The following is a 15,705-nucleotide window of genomic DNA, read 5'->3' on the forward strand; positions in this document are numbered from 1 at the left end:
TTTTTTTTTTTTTTGGTATCACTAATCTACACTTACATGACGAATATTATGTTTACTAGGCTCTCCCCTATACCAGGTCTCCCCTATAAACCCCTTTACAGTCACTGTCCATCAGCATAGCAAAATGTTGTAGAATCACTACTTGCCTTCTCTGTGTTGTACAGCCCTCCCTTTTCTCCTACCCCCCATGCATGTTAATCTTAATACCCCCCTACTTCTCCCCCCCCTTATCCCTCCCTACCCACCCATCCTCCCCAGTCCCTTTCCCTTTGGTACCTGTTAGTCCATTCTTGAGTTCTGTGATTCTGCTGCTGTTTTGTTCCTTCAGTTTTTCCTTTGTTCTTATATTCCACAGATAAGTGAAATCATTTGGTATTTCTCTTTCTCCGCTTGGCTTGTTTCACTGAGCATAATACCCTCCAGCTCCATCCATGTTGCTGCAAATGATTGGATTTGCCCTTTTCTTATGGCTGAGTAGTATTCCGTTGTGTATATGTACCACATCTTCTTTATCCATTCATCTATCGATGGACATTTAGGTTGCTTCCAATTCTTGGCTATTGTAAATAGTGCTGCAATAAACATAGGGGTGCATCTGTCTTTCTCAAACTTGATTGCTGCATTCTTAGGGTAAATTCCTAGGAGTGGAATTCCTGGGTCAAATGGTAAGTCTGTTTTGAGCATTTTGATGTACCTCCATACTGCTTTCCACAATGGTTGAACTAACTTACATTCCCACCAGCAGTGTAGGAGGGTTCCCCTTTCTCCACAGCCTCGCCAACATTTGTTGTTGTTTGTCTTTTGGATGGCAGCCATCCTTACTGGTGTGAGGTGATACCTCATTGTAGTTTTAATTTGCATTTCTCTGATAATTAGCGATGTGGAGCATCTTTTCATGTGTCTGTTGGCCATCTGTATTTCTTTTTTGGAGAACTGTCTGTTCAGTTCCTCTGCCCATTTTTTAATTGGGTTATTTGTTTTTTGTTTGTTGAGGCGTGTGAGCTCTTTATATGTTCTGGATGTCAAGCCTTTATCGGATGTGTCATTTTCAAATATATTCTCCCATACTGTAGGGATCCTTTTTGTTCTATTGATGGTGTCTTTTGCTGTACAGAAGCTTTTCAGCTTAATATAGTCCCACTTACTCATTTTTGCTGTTGTTTTCCTTGCCTGGGGAGATATGTTCAAGAAGAGGTCACTCATGTTTATGTCTAAGAGGTTTGTGCCTATGTTTTCTTCCACGAGTTTAATGGTTTCATGGCTTACATTCAGGTCTTTGATCCATTTTGAGTTTACTTTTGTATATGGGGTTAGACAATGGTCCAGTTTCATTCTCCTACATGTAGCTGTCCAGTTTTGCCAGCACCACCTGTTGAAGAGACTGTCATTTTGCCATTGTATGTCCATGGCTCCTTTATCAAATATTATTTCACCATATATGTCTGGGTTAATGTCTGGATTCTCTAGTCTGTTCCATTGGTCTGTGGCTCTGCTCTTGTGCCAGTACCAAATTGTCTTGATTACTATGGCTTTATAGTAGAGCTTGAAGTTGGGGAGTGAGATCCCCCCTACTTTATTCTTCTTTCTCAGGATTGCTTTGGCTATTCGGGGTCTTTGGTGTTTCCATATGAATTTTTGAATTATTTGTTCCAGTTCATTGAAGAATGTTGCTGGTAGTTTCATAGGGATTGCATCAAATCTGTATATTGCTTTGGGCAGGATGGCCATTTTGACGATATTAATTCTTCCTAGCCACGAGCATGGGATGAGTTTCCATCTGTTAGTGTCCCCTTTAATTTCTCTTAAGAGTGACTTGTAGTTTTCAGAGTATAAGTCTTTCACTTCTTTGGTTAGGTTTATTCCTAGGTATTTTATTTTTTTTGGTGCAATTGTGAATGGAGTTGTTTTCCTGATTTCTCTTTCTGTTGGTTCATTGTTAGTATATAGGAAAGCCACAGATTTCTGTGTGTTGATTTTGTATCCTGCAACTTTGCTGTATTCCGATATCAGTTCTAGTAGTTTTGGGGTGGAGTCTTTAGGGTTTTTTATGTACAGTATCATGTCATCTGCAAATAGTGACAGTTTAACTTCTTCTTTACCAATCTGGATTCCTTGTATTTCTTTATTTTGTCTGATTGCCGTGGCTAGGACCTCCAGTACTATGTTAAATAACAGTGGAGAGAGTGGGCATCCCTGTCTAGTTCCCGATCTCAGAGGAAATGCTTTCAGCTTCTCGCTGTTCAATATAATGTTGGCTGTGGGTTTATCATAGATGGCCTTTATTATGTTGAGGTACTTGCCCTCTATTCCCATTTTGCTGAGCGTTTTTAACATGAATCGATGTTGAACTTTGTCAAATGCTTTTTCAGCATCTATTGAGATGATCATGTGGTTTTTGTCTTTCTTTTTGTTGATGTGGTGGATGATGTTGATGGACTTTCGAATGTTGTACCATCCTTGCATCCCTGGGATGAATCCCACTTGGTCATGGTGTATGATCCTTTTGATGTATTTTTGAATTCGGTTTGCTAATATTTTGTTGAGTATTTTTGCATCTACGTTCATCAGGGATATTGGTCTGTAGTTTTCTTTTTTGGTGGGGTCTTTGCCTGGTTTTGGTATTAGGGTGATGTTAGCTTCATAGAATGAGTTTGGGAGTAACCCCTCCTCCTCTATTTTTTGGAAAACTTTAAGGAGAATGGGTATTATGTCTTCCCTGTATGTCTGATAAAATTCCGAGGTAAATCCATCTGGCCCGGGGGTTTTGTTCTTTGGTAGTTTTTTGATTACCGCTTCAATTTCGTTGCTGGTAATTGGTCTGTTTAGATTTTCTGTTTCTTCCTGGGTCAATCTTGGAAGGTTGTATTTTTCTAGGAAGTTGTCCATTTCTCCTAGGTTTCCCAGCTTGTTAGCATATAGGTTTTCATAGTAGTCTCCAATAATTCTCTGCATTTCCGTGGGGTCCGTCGTTATTTTTCCTTTCTCGTTTCTGATACTGTTGATTTGTGTTGACTCTCTTTTCTTCTTAATAAGTCTGGCTAGAGGCTTATCTATTTTGTTTATTTTCTCGAAGAACCAGCTCTTGGTTTCATTGATTTTTGCTATTGTTTTATTCTTCTCAATTTTATTTATTTCTTCTCTGATCTTTATTATGTCCCTCCTTCTGCTGACCTTAGGCCTCATCTGTTCTTCTTTTTCCAATTTCGATAATTGTGACATTAGACCCTTCATTTGGGATTGCTCTTCCTTTTTTAAATATGCTTGGATTGCTATATACTTTCCTCTTAAGACTGCTTTTGCTGTGTCCCACAGAAGTTGGGGCTTAGTGTTGTTGTTGTCATTTGTTTCCATATATTGCTGGATCTCCATTTTGATTTGGTCATTGATCCATTGATTATTTAGGAGCGTGTTGTTAAGCCTCCATGTGTTTGTGAGCCTTTTTGCTTTCTTTGTGCAGTTTATTTCTAGTTTTATGCCTTTGTGGTCTGAAAAGTTGGTTGGTAGGATTTCAATCTTTTGGAATTTTCTGAGGCTCTTTTTGTGGCCTAGTATGTGGTCTATTCTGGAGAATGTTCCATGTGCACTTGAGAAGAATGTGTATCCTGTTGCTTTTGGATGTAGAGTTCTGTAGATGTCTATTAGGTCCATCTGTTCTAGTGTGTTGTTCAGTGCCTCTGTGTCCTTACTTATTTTCTGCCCAGTGGATCTATCCTTTGGGGTGAGTGGTGTGTTGAAGTCTCCTAGAATGAATGCATTGCAGTCTATATCCCCCTTTAGTTCTGTTAGTATTTGTTTCACATATGCTGGTGCTCCTGTGTTGGGTGCATATATATTTAGAATGGTTATATCCTCTTGTTTGACTGAGCCCTTTATCATTATGTAGTGTCCTTCTTTATCTCTTGTTACTTTCTTTGTTTTGAAGTCTATTTTGTCTGATATTAGTACTGCAACCCCTGCTTTCTTCTCACTGTTGTTTGCTTGAAATATGTTTTTCCATCCCTTGACTTTTAGTTTGTACATGTCTTTGGGTTTGAGGTGAGTTTCTTGTAAGCAACATATAGATGGGTCTTGTTTTATTATCCATTCTGTTACTCTGTGTCTTTTGATTGGTGCATTCAACCCATTAATATTTAGGGTGACTATTGAAAGATATGTACTTATTGCCATTGCAGGCTTTAAATTCATGGTTACCAAAGGTTCAAGGTTAGCCTCTTTAGTATCTTACTGCCTAACTTAGCTCGCTTATTGAGCTGTTATATACACTGTCTGGAGATTCTTTTCTTCTCTCCCTTCTTGTTCCTCCTCCTCGATTCTTCATATGTTGGGTATTTTGTGCTGTGCTCTTTCTAGGAGTGCTCCCATCTAGAGCAGTCCCTGTAAGATGTTCTGTAGAGGTGGTTTGTGGAAAGCAAATTCCCTCAGCTTTTGTTTGTCTGGGAATTGTTTAATCCCACCATCATATTTGAATGATAGTCGTGCTGGATACAGTATCCTTGGTTCAAGGCCCTTCTGTTTCATTGTATTAAATATATCATGCCATTCTCTTCTGGCCTGTAGGGTTTCTGTTGAGAAATCTGATGTTAGCCTGATGGGTTTCCCTTTATAGGTGACCTTTTTCTCTCTAGCTGCCTTTAACACTCTTTCCTTCTCCTTGATCTTTGCCATTTTAATTATTATGTGTCTTGGTGTTTTCCTTCTTGGATCCTTTCTGTTGGGGGTTCTGTGTATTTCCGTGGTCTGTTCGATTACTTCCTCCCCCAGTGTGGGGAAGTTTTCAGCAATTATTTCTTCTAAGATACTTTCCATCTCTTTTCCTCTCTCTTCTTCTTCTGGGACCCCTATAATACAGATATTGTTCCTTTTGGATTGGTCACACAGTTCTCTTAATATTGTTTCATTCCTGGAGATCCTTTTGTCTCTCTCTATGTCAGCTTCTATGCGTTCCTGTTCTCTGATTTCAATTCCATCAATGGCCTCTTGCATTCTATCCATTCTGCTTATAAACCCTTCCAGAGTTTGTTTCATTTCTGCGATCTCCTTTCTGGCATCTGTGATCTCCTTCCGGACTTCATCCCATTTCTCTTGCGTATTTCTCTGCATCTCTGTCAGCATGTTTATGATTCTTATTTTGAATTCTTTTTCAGGGAGACTGGTTAGGTCTGTCTCCTTCTCTGGTGTTGTCTCTGTGATCTTTGTCTGCCTGTAGCTTTGCCTTTTCATGGTGATAGGAATAGTCTGCAGAACTGGGACGAGTGACGGCTGGAAGGACTTCCTTTCTTGTTGGTTTGTGGCCCTCCTCTCCTAGGAGAACAGCGACCTCTAGTGGCTTGTGCTGCGCAGCTGCGCGCAGACAGGGTTTCTGCTTCCTGCCCGGTTGCTATGGAGTTAATCTCCGCTGTTGCTGTGGGCGTGGCCTGGCTCGGGCAGCTACTCCAAAATGGTGGAGTCGCGTTGGAGCAGGAGCTGCTGGGAGGCTATTTATCTCCCTAAGGGGCCTCCCTGCTCCCTGCAGCCCAGGGGTTAGGGTGCCCAGAGATCCCCGGATTCCCTACCTCTGGATTAAGTGACCCGCCCTGCCCCTTTAAGTCTTCCAAAAAGCACCTGCCAAAACAAAACAACGACCACCAAAAAAAAGAAATAAATTTTCAAATTAAAAAAAAAAAAGGTGATCGTTCGTTTTTCTTTATTCTCCGGTGCCAGCCTCAGGCCTCTGCTCACCGGTCTTTCTGCTCTGTTTCCCTAGTATTGGGGTCCCTATCCCTTTAAGACTTCCAAAAAGCGCTCGCCAAAACAAAACAGCAAAAAAGCAAAAAAAAAAAAAAATGGTCGCGCGCTTTTCTTATGCCCTCTGTCGCCCAGCCTCCAGTGCCCGCTCACTGTTCTTGCTGCCCTGTTTTCCCAGTATCGAGGGCCCTGCACTCTGGCCCGGATGGCTGGGGCTGGGTGTTTGGCAGTCCTGGGCTCCGTCTCCCTCCCGCTCTGCCTGCTCTTCTCCTGCCGGGGGCTGGGGGAAGGGCGCTCGGGTCCTGCGGGGCCGGGACTTGTATCTTACCCCCTTCGCGAGGTGCTGGGTTCTCGCAGGTGCGTATGTGGTCTGGATATTGTCCTGTGTCCTCTGGTCTTTATTCTAGGAAGGGTTATCTTTGTTATATTTTCATAGATATATGTTGTTTTGGGAGGAGATTTCCACTGCTCTACTCACGCCGCCATCTTCCGCCCCTCCATCCTGTTAAATATTTTTTTAAAAAGCTTCTTGATGGAAAATATCCTTGCAAAAAAATTTTAAATCTTGTATTCTAGGGCATATTTTCTGGTGCCTGTAATTTTCAGTAGCCCATTTAATTTTCATCAAACTGCTTGAGTTAATGTTGAGCAAGTTAATGATACCAAACTTATAGCATCTTTATGGAAAGATTAACAGTCTTTAAAAATGCAGGATTAGAATTGCAAATCTTGCTTTCATTTTCTTAAAAGTTGTGTTCTCCTGTTTGCATTTTGGTGGAAATGTATGGTTTTAGAAACTTGGAGTAGTTGTTTGAATTGCAAACAAGTGGTCAGTATTTCTGTTTGTTTAATTAGCAAGAATTATAATCAGCCCTAGGTTTCCCCTAGACTCTGGGACCTATACAGGAAGGAAATTGGACTTAGCTTTTGGCAAAGCATATAACATCCTAATTTTTCTTTTTAAATGTCATTTTCTTAATCACAGTACACATGTTAATTGTAGAAAATACCCCAAATCCAATGGGAAGTAAAGTATTCACAACTCTACCACCTAGAGGTGGTGATGGCTAACATAAAGTGAGTATCTGTACAGATACGTTCACACAATTTTTATTTTTTAAAACAGATGGTAGTATCATATTGTATGAGTTTCACTCCTTAATTCCCTTGCTGCTTCAACATTGCTCTTGCATTAAACATTCTTCAGCTTTTAAAAAAATTTTTTATTAAGGTATCATTAACTATACAATCTTATGAAGGTTTCACATGAGCAACATTATGTTTACTACATTCACCCATATTATCAAGTCCCCCCCCACATCCCATTGCAGTCACTGTCCAGCAGCGTAGTAAGATGTCAAGTGGCTGTCTATGGTAGTGTTCCTTGATGGAAAAACAGTAGTTTTTGTTTTTGAGCTTTTTTATTGTAGAAATGTTAAGACAGTAAATTGCATAGAACATAGATGTTCAGCTTCATGAATTATTATAAACACCCTTGTAACTGCCACTCAGATCAAGACATTAAACATGTCCAGCAGCCAGGAGCCCCCATGTCACTAAAGGTAACTACTATCTTGACTTTTTAAGTTACTTTCTTGCTTCTCTTTGGTGTTTCACACCTGCGTTTGCACACCCAACACTAGTTCAGTTTTGTGTATTTTTGAACCTTCAAAAAATTGAATAATTACAGTATACATTTTTTTGCATCTGGCTTCTTTTAATTTTTTGTTTTTCAGATTTATCCATATTGTTGTGAGTGCCTCATTTTTCATTCTTGTATGATGTCCATGTATTGACTCTACCAGTGATGGGCACTTTGGTTGTTTATAGCCCAGGTTACAAATGATGCTGCCGTTAGATCTCTGGCTGTGCTTCCCAATGATACGTGTGTGTGTTTCTCTAAGGACTCCTCACTGAGGACTGACATTGCTGGTCATAGGCTATCTGTACATTGAGCTGTCCCAGATAATGCCAAACTAGATTCTGTATGTTGGGGTCTGTTTTCAGTTTAGCTGTTCCACAGCCTCATTAGCACTACTTGGTATTGTTAGATTTTAATTTTATCCCTCCTTAGGGATGTGGTGATACCTTGTTGTGGTTTTAGTTTGCATTATTTTGTGTCTTCTCTATTGCTGGGGAGATTACGCTGTCATATGAATGCTGGGCGTTTGGATGTCTTCTTTTGTACAGTGCCTAATTCACATCTTTTATCTGGTTTTCTTTTGGATTGCCTTTTTTCTTACTGATTCCTGTAGTCTAGATACAAGTTCTTAATTGGTTATATGAGTTTGTAACTATCTCCTCCAACTCTGTATGTAGTTTGCCTTTTTTATTCCACTAATAGTGTCTTTTGCTGAGCAGAGGATCTTAAGTTTTATGTAGTTCAGTTGATTCATTTTCTCCTTTTTAAGGATTAATGGTTTTCATGTCCCGTGTAAGTCTTAGAAATAGAAGTGTTGGGTTAAAAGGGCAGTACATTTTTTTAAAGATTTTGCTTATTAGTTTATTTTTCCACTGGCAGTGTATGAACCGTTTAATACCATTTTCATTCTCATCAACAGTGTATACATGATTTTCCCACATTCTTACCAGAACTGGAATTTTGGGATCTGTTTTGCCAGTGTATAGACTTTCTTCATTCATTAATGAGTATTTTATCTTAGTTTGCCTGTGAGATCTGAGGACAAATTTGTTGCATCAATCCCAGAACATGATGGCCAGTAAGCATAATTCCAAGATTAATACTGAAAGTATCCTTTAGCTTTTGGTTCTGACAAGCATTTATAGCTGATGGGGAAAAGAGATAAAGATCTAAAAAGCTGTTTTCCTTTATATTAATTTAAGTCAGCATGATTTTGGTTTAAATTAATGAAAATAAATTGATGAAGACAATATAGTGGATCAAGGGACCCATGAAATTGATGAGTTTAGGTTTTGTGGATTTCCCTTATGAATTTCTGGTATATTTGTAAGAGGTCGAATCATGGTTTTATCTACTCTTCTTCACACACTTTTTTTTATTCACAGAAGACATGCCTATCCCTCTGTGCTCCTCCTCTTTCCAGCTAGTATTTATTCATACTCTTTCATAGTTTCGAGGTATGAGGTAGCTCCTAAATTTTCCTTGGGAATGAGGGGAGTTTAATTGTTAGGCTGCAGCAGAGCCTGTTGGGCGACAGGTTTGTTAGGAGATGACACTTGCTGTGGAGCATTCTACACTGCCTTGTTTCCACTCTCTGACTCCAGTTTAGATCTTAATCATTTTCACTGGACTTCTGGCAGAATCTGACTCTTCTTTCTGCCTCCAGACTTCTTATTGTTGCCAGAATAAAATTGTTAAAACTCATCATCCAAAACAATCAAAATCTGAATCCCTCACACAAGGTCTTATTACCTGCCCTCTTGCTCTCTCTCTCTCTAGCCACCTCCTGTAGCCAGTTCCCTACACACCTGCTGAAATCCAGTTTCCTTGAGTTTGGAATATTCTTCCACATTTGCTCATCCCATTATCTAGAACTTTCTCCTATCTCCCACAGCCAACTCATCTGGCTGCTAGCTAACTTCTTTATGACTCAGCTCAGGCAGCATCTCCTTGGAAGCCTTACCTCCCAGATCCTTGTTTACTTTCTGTATCTCCCTGTCCTCTTTTCCTCCAACTCAGTGAGTTAGATGCCCCTCTTCTGGGCTTCCACAGCTCATTCCTTATGCTTCTGTCACCAGGCTTTGTATTGTGATAGATTCCGTTTTCTTCTCCTACTCATCTGAGCTCCATGAGGTCAGGGCCCTGATTACCCCTTCTTACAATCCACCCTCCCTCTAGGAACCAGCAGGGTGTAGCTTATTGGAGACACCCACAAATGTTTAATGAGTGATTGAATGCAAAGTTGTATCTAACTTTCTTTATGTATTTATGAAAACAACTTGCTGAGAAAGAGGTAAGAAAGGGATAGGAACTTAGCAATATTCTAAATCCCTCGTCTCCAAAAGCAGTGCACATTTGGGAATAACTGCCATTTGGTAGGATTTCTAGGGTTTTGCTCACCTGAGTTGTACCTTGCTGTCACAGAAGGATGCTCTGCAGTGGTCTCGCAGTCCGACTGCAGTGGAGGGTGAGGAGCCAGAGGACACAGCTGACGTGGAGAGCTGTGGATCTAATGAAGCCAGCACTGTGAGTGGTGAAAATGATGGTAAGTACCCTCGGCAAGGTGGGCCAAGAGCCTCAAGCAGTTGCTAGGCCCTAACCTTTATTTCCCTCTCCAGTTTCTCTTGATGAGACATCTTCAAATGCATCCTGTTCTACAGAATCTCAGAGTCGGCCTCTTTCCACTTCCAGGGACAGCTACCGAGCTTCCTTGCAGGTAGGGAGGAGGGTTGGTGAATAGGCAGGGTGGGGTGTGGAGGTGTGAGGTGGAGCATGAGACAGGGCTCTTCCCCTGTACTTAACCCCTGTGAGCATGTTTGAAGAGTGGAGAGAATTGGTTTGGTCTCCACCTATCAATGCCAGTTAAAACTGGGCCATAGGAAAAGTAGGTAGTGGGTCTGAGAGCAGAGTGATTTGTTTGCCTTTTTACCATGGATGGATATCTTTCTTCACAGGTAATGTTTGTTCTTATGCTAAACACAGGACTATCCAGGGAAAAGTATAGCATGGTGCAGAGTGGGGAGAGCACGAGGTGAAGGAGTCAGCAGCTTGAATTATGGCCTGCCGCTCACCTTGGGCAGGTTCCTTGTCTGCACATGGGGATGATGACCACACTGTCTTTCTGGCCGAGCTCCGTCTCTTTAGTCAGTGCTCCTGTTGGCCGGGAGCTGGTTGAACATGAATTCTCGTTTACAAGGCAGTGAGTGGAGACCTGGGCAAGAGGGACCACTGTTCTGGCCCTGCGGGTGACTCCAGCTATTTTTTTGTTCCTTTTGGAAATATAGACCAACAAGCAAAAGAAAAAGACTGGGGTGATGCTTCCACGAGTTGTTCTGACTCCTCTGAAGGTAAACGGGGCCCACGTGGAATCTGCCTCAGGTACGTGTGAACTCATGATTGCGATGCTCCTTCCTCAGGTCTGGGACCTGCCTCCCTCTGGCAGCAGGTTCTGGCCTGGGTGGTATGATGCCAGTAGAGTCAGGAGACAGGACCTGCCTCCCTCTGGCAGCAGCAGCTGTGGTGGTGAGACCTGCCTAGGTTCCAGCGCCAGGCCCTGCAGTGCTCCCTCCCTTGGCCTCCCAGGGTGGTCATGAGGGGCCTATGAGCAGGTGCGCAGGTGCTGTGTAAAAGGGGCAGTGCTGTACAAGCTAAGGTGGCGGCTTGGCATTCTTATATGACATTTTAAAGCCAGACCGTGAGGTGGTGGTCTCTGCAGCCCAAGGCTGGGCCGTGGAAGTGCCAGGTACTGCTGGCAGCATCTCAGGGAGAACTGGGAGGAGCAAGCTTGTCTGCGGGCCATGAGCACGACCTGTGATACTTTTGACCAGTGGACTGCTGTGCCTGCAGGGTTTTCAGGCCGCCATGCCGATGGCGAGAGCGGCAGCCCATCCGGCAGCAGCAGTGGCTCCCTGGCCCTGGGCAGTGCTGCTCTCCGGGGCCAGGCTGAGGTCGCCCGGGACCCTGCCCCACTCCTGAGAGGTTTCCGGAAGCCGGCCACAGGTGAGTGGCTTGGCACTTGTTTCTCTGCCTGTGAAGGTGATGTCTTTTGCTCTCCTTCCTTAAGCAGTTTATTTGTACTTCTTAGGGCCATTTTGGTTATTTCACATGTAGATCTTCTCTGCTAGAACTGTCAGGAAACTCCCTGTGGGCAGAGAGGGTGCTGCATTGCTTATCTGTCCCTATGAGGGCCTAACCTGGGCCTGCCTGGGTACTGCTTAGTAAGTGCTTGAGTGAGTGCACATTGCTTCTGAGCCTCTCAGTGAAGAATTCCAGCATGTTTTCTTTCGGTATCATCCTGCCATGTCTGTTTTCAGCACCCCACATCTCTGTCACATGCCTTCTTTTATAGCCTAGTCATTATGGTGAGGGAAGCCTGTGTTGAACTTGGGGGATGCGAACAAATTTAGTAATTTGCAACCCCCATCTCCCAGTAGGGCTATTTGCAAGGCCAGTATGCAGTTTGCTGTTTTCAGGATTTGTTTCTCAAAGCCCACATGCTGGTTATTTGTAGATGGGCCTCATGAAACCATTAAGAAGACTAGCCTTGGCTTCTGAACATCAGAAGAAACATTGCCAAGTGGGAACTAGGCTTGCTTGCCCTCTTGCTGCTTTTACCACTAATTCATTGGTGGTGCTCAATCTTAAGGTCTTACTGGTCTCTACTAATAGTGATTTTTTCACATAAAAGTAATATTTGCTGAGGCTTCTGGAAGAGGCGTTGACACTGCAGTGGGCTTTAAACAGTCCTTAGTACTTGTCTGTGTGGACAGCCTGCCTTTCTAGCCCGCTCACAGAAGGCTTCTACAGCTGTGTCTATAGTACACTAACTGGATTTACTTTTAGACGACCTCTGTCATTTCTCCAGTTGGCTTTGTGGAGCCTGTTCTCCAGCTTTGGAAGGAAGCTCAGAGCCTGCCCTCGGCCTGGTGTTCCGTAGGAAGAGTGTCCTCTTCAGGCTGTGACACAGCATGGTACAGAGTCTTGTCTGAGAGGCTACAAGCTCAGGTGTTCTCTTAGGTGTGATGGCATTGACAGTAACTTGGAAGGAGTGATCATGGCGAATAGCATAGGTCAGGACAGACGGGACTATTGAGTGGGTCGAGTCGTGGCACAGAATTTCTGGGTAGTGTGGGTGCTGCCACCAGAGTCTGTCCTCCGTTGGCATTTGCTTCTTGTGCTTGAAGAAGCTGAAAACCTATACCTTGCTTCTTACTGCTTCAAAAACCACAGGTCAAATGAAGCGCAACAGAGGGGAAGAGATAGATTTTGAGACACCTGGGTCCATTCTTGTCAACACCAACCTCCGGGCCCTGATAAACTCGCGGACCTTCCATGCCCTGCCGTCCCACTTCCAGCAGCAGCTCCTCCTCCTCCTGCCTGAGGTGGACAGACAGGTGCAAAGGGGTGGCTACCTTTTGCTTCTCTCAGAGGGGGGCTTCTGTTCTCTAAGTTTCTTTACTGGGCTTTTTGCCTTGATCCTTATAGGTGGGGACAGATGGCCTGTTACGTCTCAGCAGCAGTGCCCTGAATAACGAGTTTTTTACTCATGCGGCTCAGAGCTGGCGGGAACGCCTGGCTGACGGTGAGTAGCTGTTTCCATCTCAGATGGCGAGAGGTGCCTGCCATTGTGTGGTGTCACTTGTCTCTTGATATTTAAAACCCAGACACTCATTCTTCTCCATCTTTCTTTTTTTCCCCCAAGAGATATTTAGTACAAGACTGGCTTCCCTTACAATACCACTAGATGTGGTGGGTGTTAATGGGCTCCATAGTTCTAGAGGAGGTAGAGTATTTGGGCTTCTCGCTGTGTTGTGTGGATATGTCCACCTGCATCACCTCTTCATCATTGAAACTTATAAACTCCTGTTCTTTCCAGGAATCATAGCATTGTCTGGACGGGTGGAGGAAAGGGCATGCAGCGCTGACTCGGTGTGAACTCCACCACGTGCCCTGTCTTCTTAGACATGCCACTTGGAGTGATTGTTAGCCCCTTTGAACTTTGTGGGGAAGCTACATGGGGAGTGTGGTGTTGGGAGGTCCCCAAGACCCCCTCAGATTTGATGATTCACTAGGGGACTCACATGACAAAGCATATAGTCATGCTCATAGCTCTGATTTATTGCAGTGAAGGAATACACAGTAAAGGGAAAAGACGCCTGGGGTGAAGTCCAGGGAAACCAGGTGCAAACTTCCAAGGTCCCCTCCCAGTGGAGTTGCACAGGATGTGCTCCATTCCTCTAGCAATGAGTTGGTGAAATGTAGTCTACTAGGGAAGCTTGTTAAAGACTGGTGCCCAGGTCTTTACTTAGAGCTGATCATGTAGGAAACCTCTGCCTGGCATGCACCCAAATTCTAGATTCCCCAAGGGAAAGCAGGTGTTTGCCATAAACAGTCTTGTTTGCATAAACAATTTAGGCCCAGTGAGCCATTCATGTCAGTCAGTGTGGGTGGGAACCCTTCTGAAATCCACATTCCCAGATATCAGCCAAGGGCCAATCTTGGAAACAGGCCTTCCTAAGGATAAGCAACCGGGCCTGCTATGTTAACTCACTTCTGTGCAGGGAGTAAGAATGTTTCTTTTGTTTGTTCGTTTCTTGTTTTGCTTTTTTGATCAATATGGTGCTCACTGTTCAATGACTGATTTTCCTAGGGAAGAATAAATTTCCCTTATAACAGACACATGAATTCTGTCCTGGGTCTTTATAAGAGCATGCTGTGAGAGCCTCTGGAGAGGATGGGAATGAGCATGAAGAAGAGAGTGGGGTTAAAGACAGATGGGCAACGTCACCAAAGTCACGTGTGCCTTGAAAACTCCTGATGTGGTAGAATTGCGGTATTTGACTTTCTGCAAGATAGACATTAATACCCTGAATACACACACTTGAAAAGCTTTATTTCTTTCTAGGTGAATTCACTCATGAAATGCAAGTCAGGATACGACAGGAAATGGAGAAGGAAAAGAAGGTGGAACAATGGAAAGAAAAGTTCTTTGAGGACTACTATGGACAGAAGTAAGACAGTTGGTGCTCTGAGTCTTGATGTGGGTTTTGAAAGGGTGTAGAGGCAGATATTCTCCAAGTCATGCATCCTCCTGTGCTGGACAAGAATGTGGAGACTGCAGGGACTCCACTCATCTAGCTTAGTGCCATTCATAGGGAAGCTGACATATTTTCCCTTTGTTAGTGTTATATACCATGTATAACAGCAAGATTTATTTTGTTCTGAGATACCTAATACCTGTGTATTATTCATAGAAATAAAATAGACATGCCCTCTGTGCCCTCTAACTGATGATGTGAGTTTGGTTTGCAGATTGGGTTTAACGAAAGAAGAGTCATTACATCAGAACATAGGCCAGGAGGAGGCTGAAATCAAGAGTGACTTGCGTGTCCCAGGAGAACCAGCACGGCCACAGCGGCGGGGTCCAGCCACCCGGCAGCGAGATGGGCATTTTAAGAAGCGCTCTCGGCCAGATCTCCGAACCAGAGCCAGAAGGAACCTATACAAAAAACAGGACCCAGAACAAACAGGGATTGCTAAAGACACACAGCCTGTGGCAGCAGAGAGTCTCCCCATCCTTGTTGGGGAGGCTCAGTCCAACTTGGAAGAAGTGGGCAGTCCCCGCCGGCCCGGCATATCCTCTGCGGCGCCCGGTCCAGAGAGTCCTGAATTTCTGGCTGAACCTGACGCTGCCCGGATCCAGACAGATCCAGGTGACCTGCCACGGGCCTCTGCATCTCCAGACAGAATTCCCAGCTTGCCTCAGGAGACTGTGGATCAGGAACCCAAGGATCAGAAGAGGAAATCCTTTGAGCAGGCGGCCTCTGCATCCTTTCCCGAAAAGAAGCCCCGGCTTGAAGATCGTCAGTCCTTTCGTAACACAATTGAAAGTGTTCACACCGAAAAGCCACAGCCCACCAAAGAGGAGCCCAAAGTCCCGCCCATCCGGGTAGGAGGCTGTTTGATTCCTGCCTGGGGCCAGCTTCCCTTGGAGGGTCAGGAGCTTTGCAGAGACAGAAGGCTCTGGGCCCTTGTGTTAATTATGTGGGAGTGTAGAGCCCTCTACAAGAGAGCTGTTCTTGAGATTCACTTGATGACCAGGGCAGTAAGGTTCTTCCTTCCTTGTTTGTTCACGCTGTTGAAGTTATCTCTAGAGGTCAGAATCCTTTGGGGTGTTTAAGTCTTTCATCGGGTGGTGCTAGATACTTTGTGTAATGACTCACACAGCCCCACCAGAAATGAAATTTAGAAGTGTGGCATGTAACAGCCCTTGAGCAGAACCTTCTCAGAATGGTGTGTCATGGACAGCCATTTTACCATGATAATTTCATTTTTAAGGA

General features: G+C 43.7%; 1 protein-coding gene across 2 annotated transcripts in view; it reads left to right on the forward strand.

Annotated features, from left to right (window-relative positions):
• Positions 1 to 15,705, forward strand: part of ASXL1 (ASXL transcriptional regulator 1) — a 68,594-nt gene that overhangs the window by 47,891 nt on the left and 4,998 nt on the right. For both annotated transcript variants that reach the window (XM_036924714.2, XM_057502884.1), the window contains exons 4-11: positions 9,791 to 9,911; positions 9,985 to 10,082; positions 10,651 to 10,744; positions 11,213 to 11,365; positions 12,596 to 12,759; positions 12,851 to 12,947; positions 14,271 to 14,376; positions 14,678 to 15,314. In XM_036924714.2, coding sequence (XP_036780609.2) covers positions 9,791 to 9,911; positions 9,985 to 10,082; positions 10,651 to 10,744; positions 11,213 to 11,365; positions 12,596 to 12,759; positions 12,851 to 12,947; positions 14,271 to 14,376; positions 14,678 to 15,314 — 1,470 coding nt within the window. The remainder of the gene's footprint in view (positions 1 to 9,790; positions 9,912 to 9,984; positions 10,083 to 10,650; positions 10,745 to 11,212; positions 11,366 to 12,595; positions 12,760 to 12,850; positions 12,948 to 14,270; positions 14,377 to 14,677; positions 15,315 to 15,705) is intronic.

Source organism: Manis pentadactyla, chromosome 5 (genome assembly GCF_030020395.1).
Source record: "Manis pentadactyla isolate mManPen7 chromosome 5, mManPen7.hap1, whole genome shotgun sequence".
NCBI classification, from domain to species: domain Eukaryota; kingdom Metazoa; phylum Chordata; class Mammalia; order Pholidota; family Manidae; genus Manis; species Manis pentadactyla.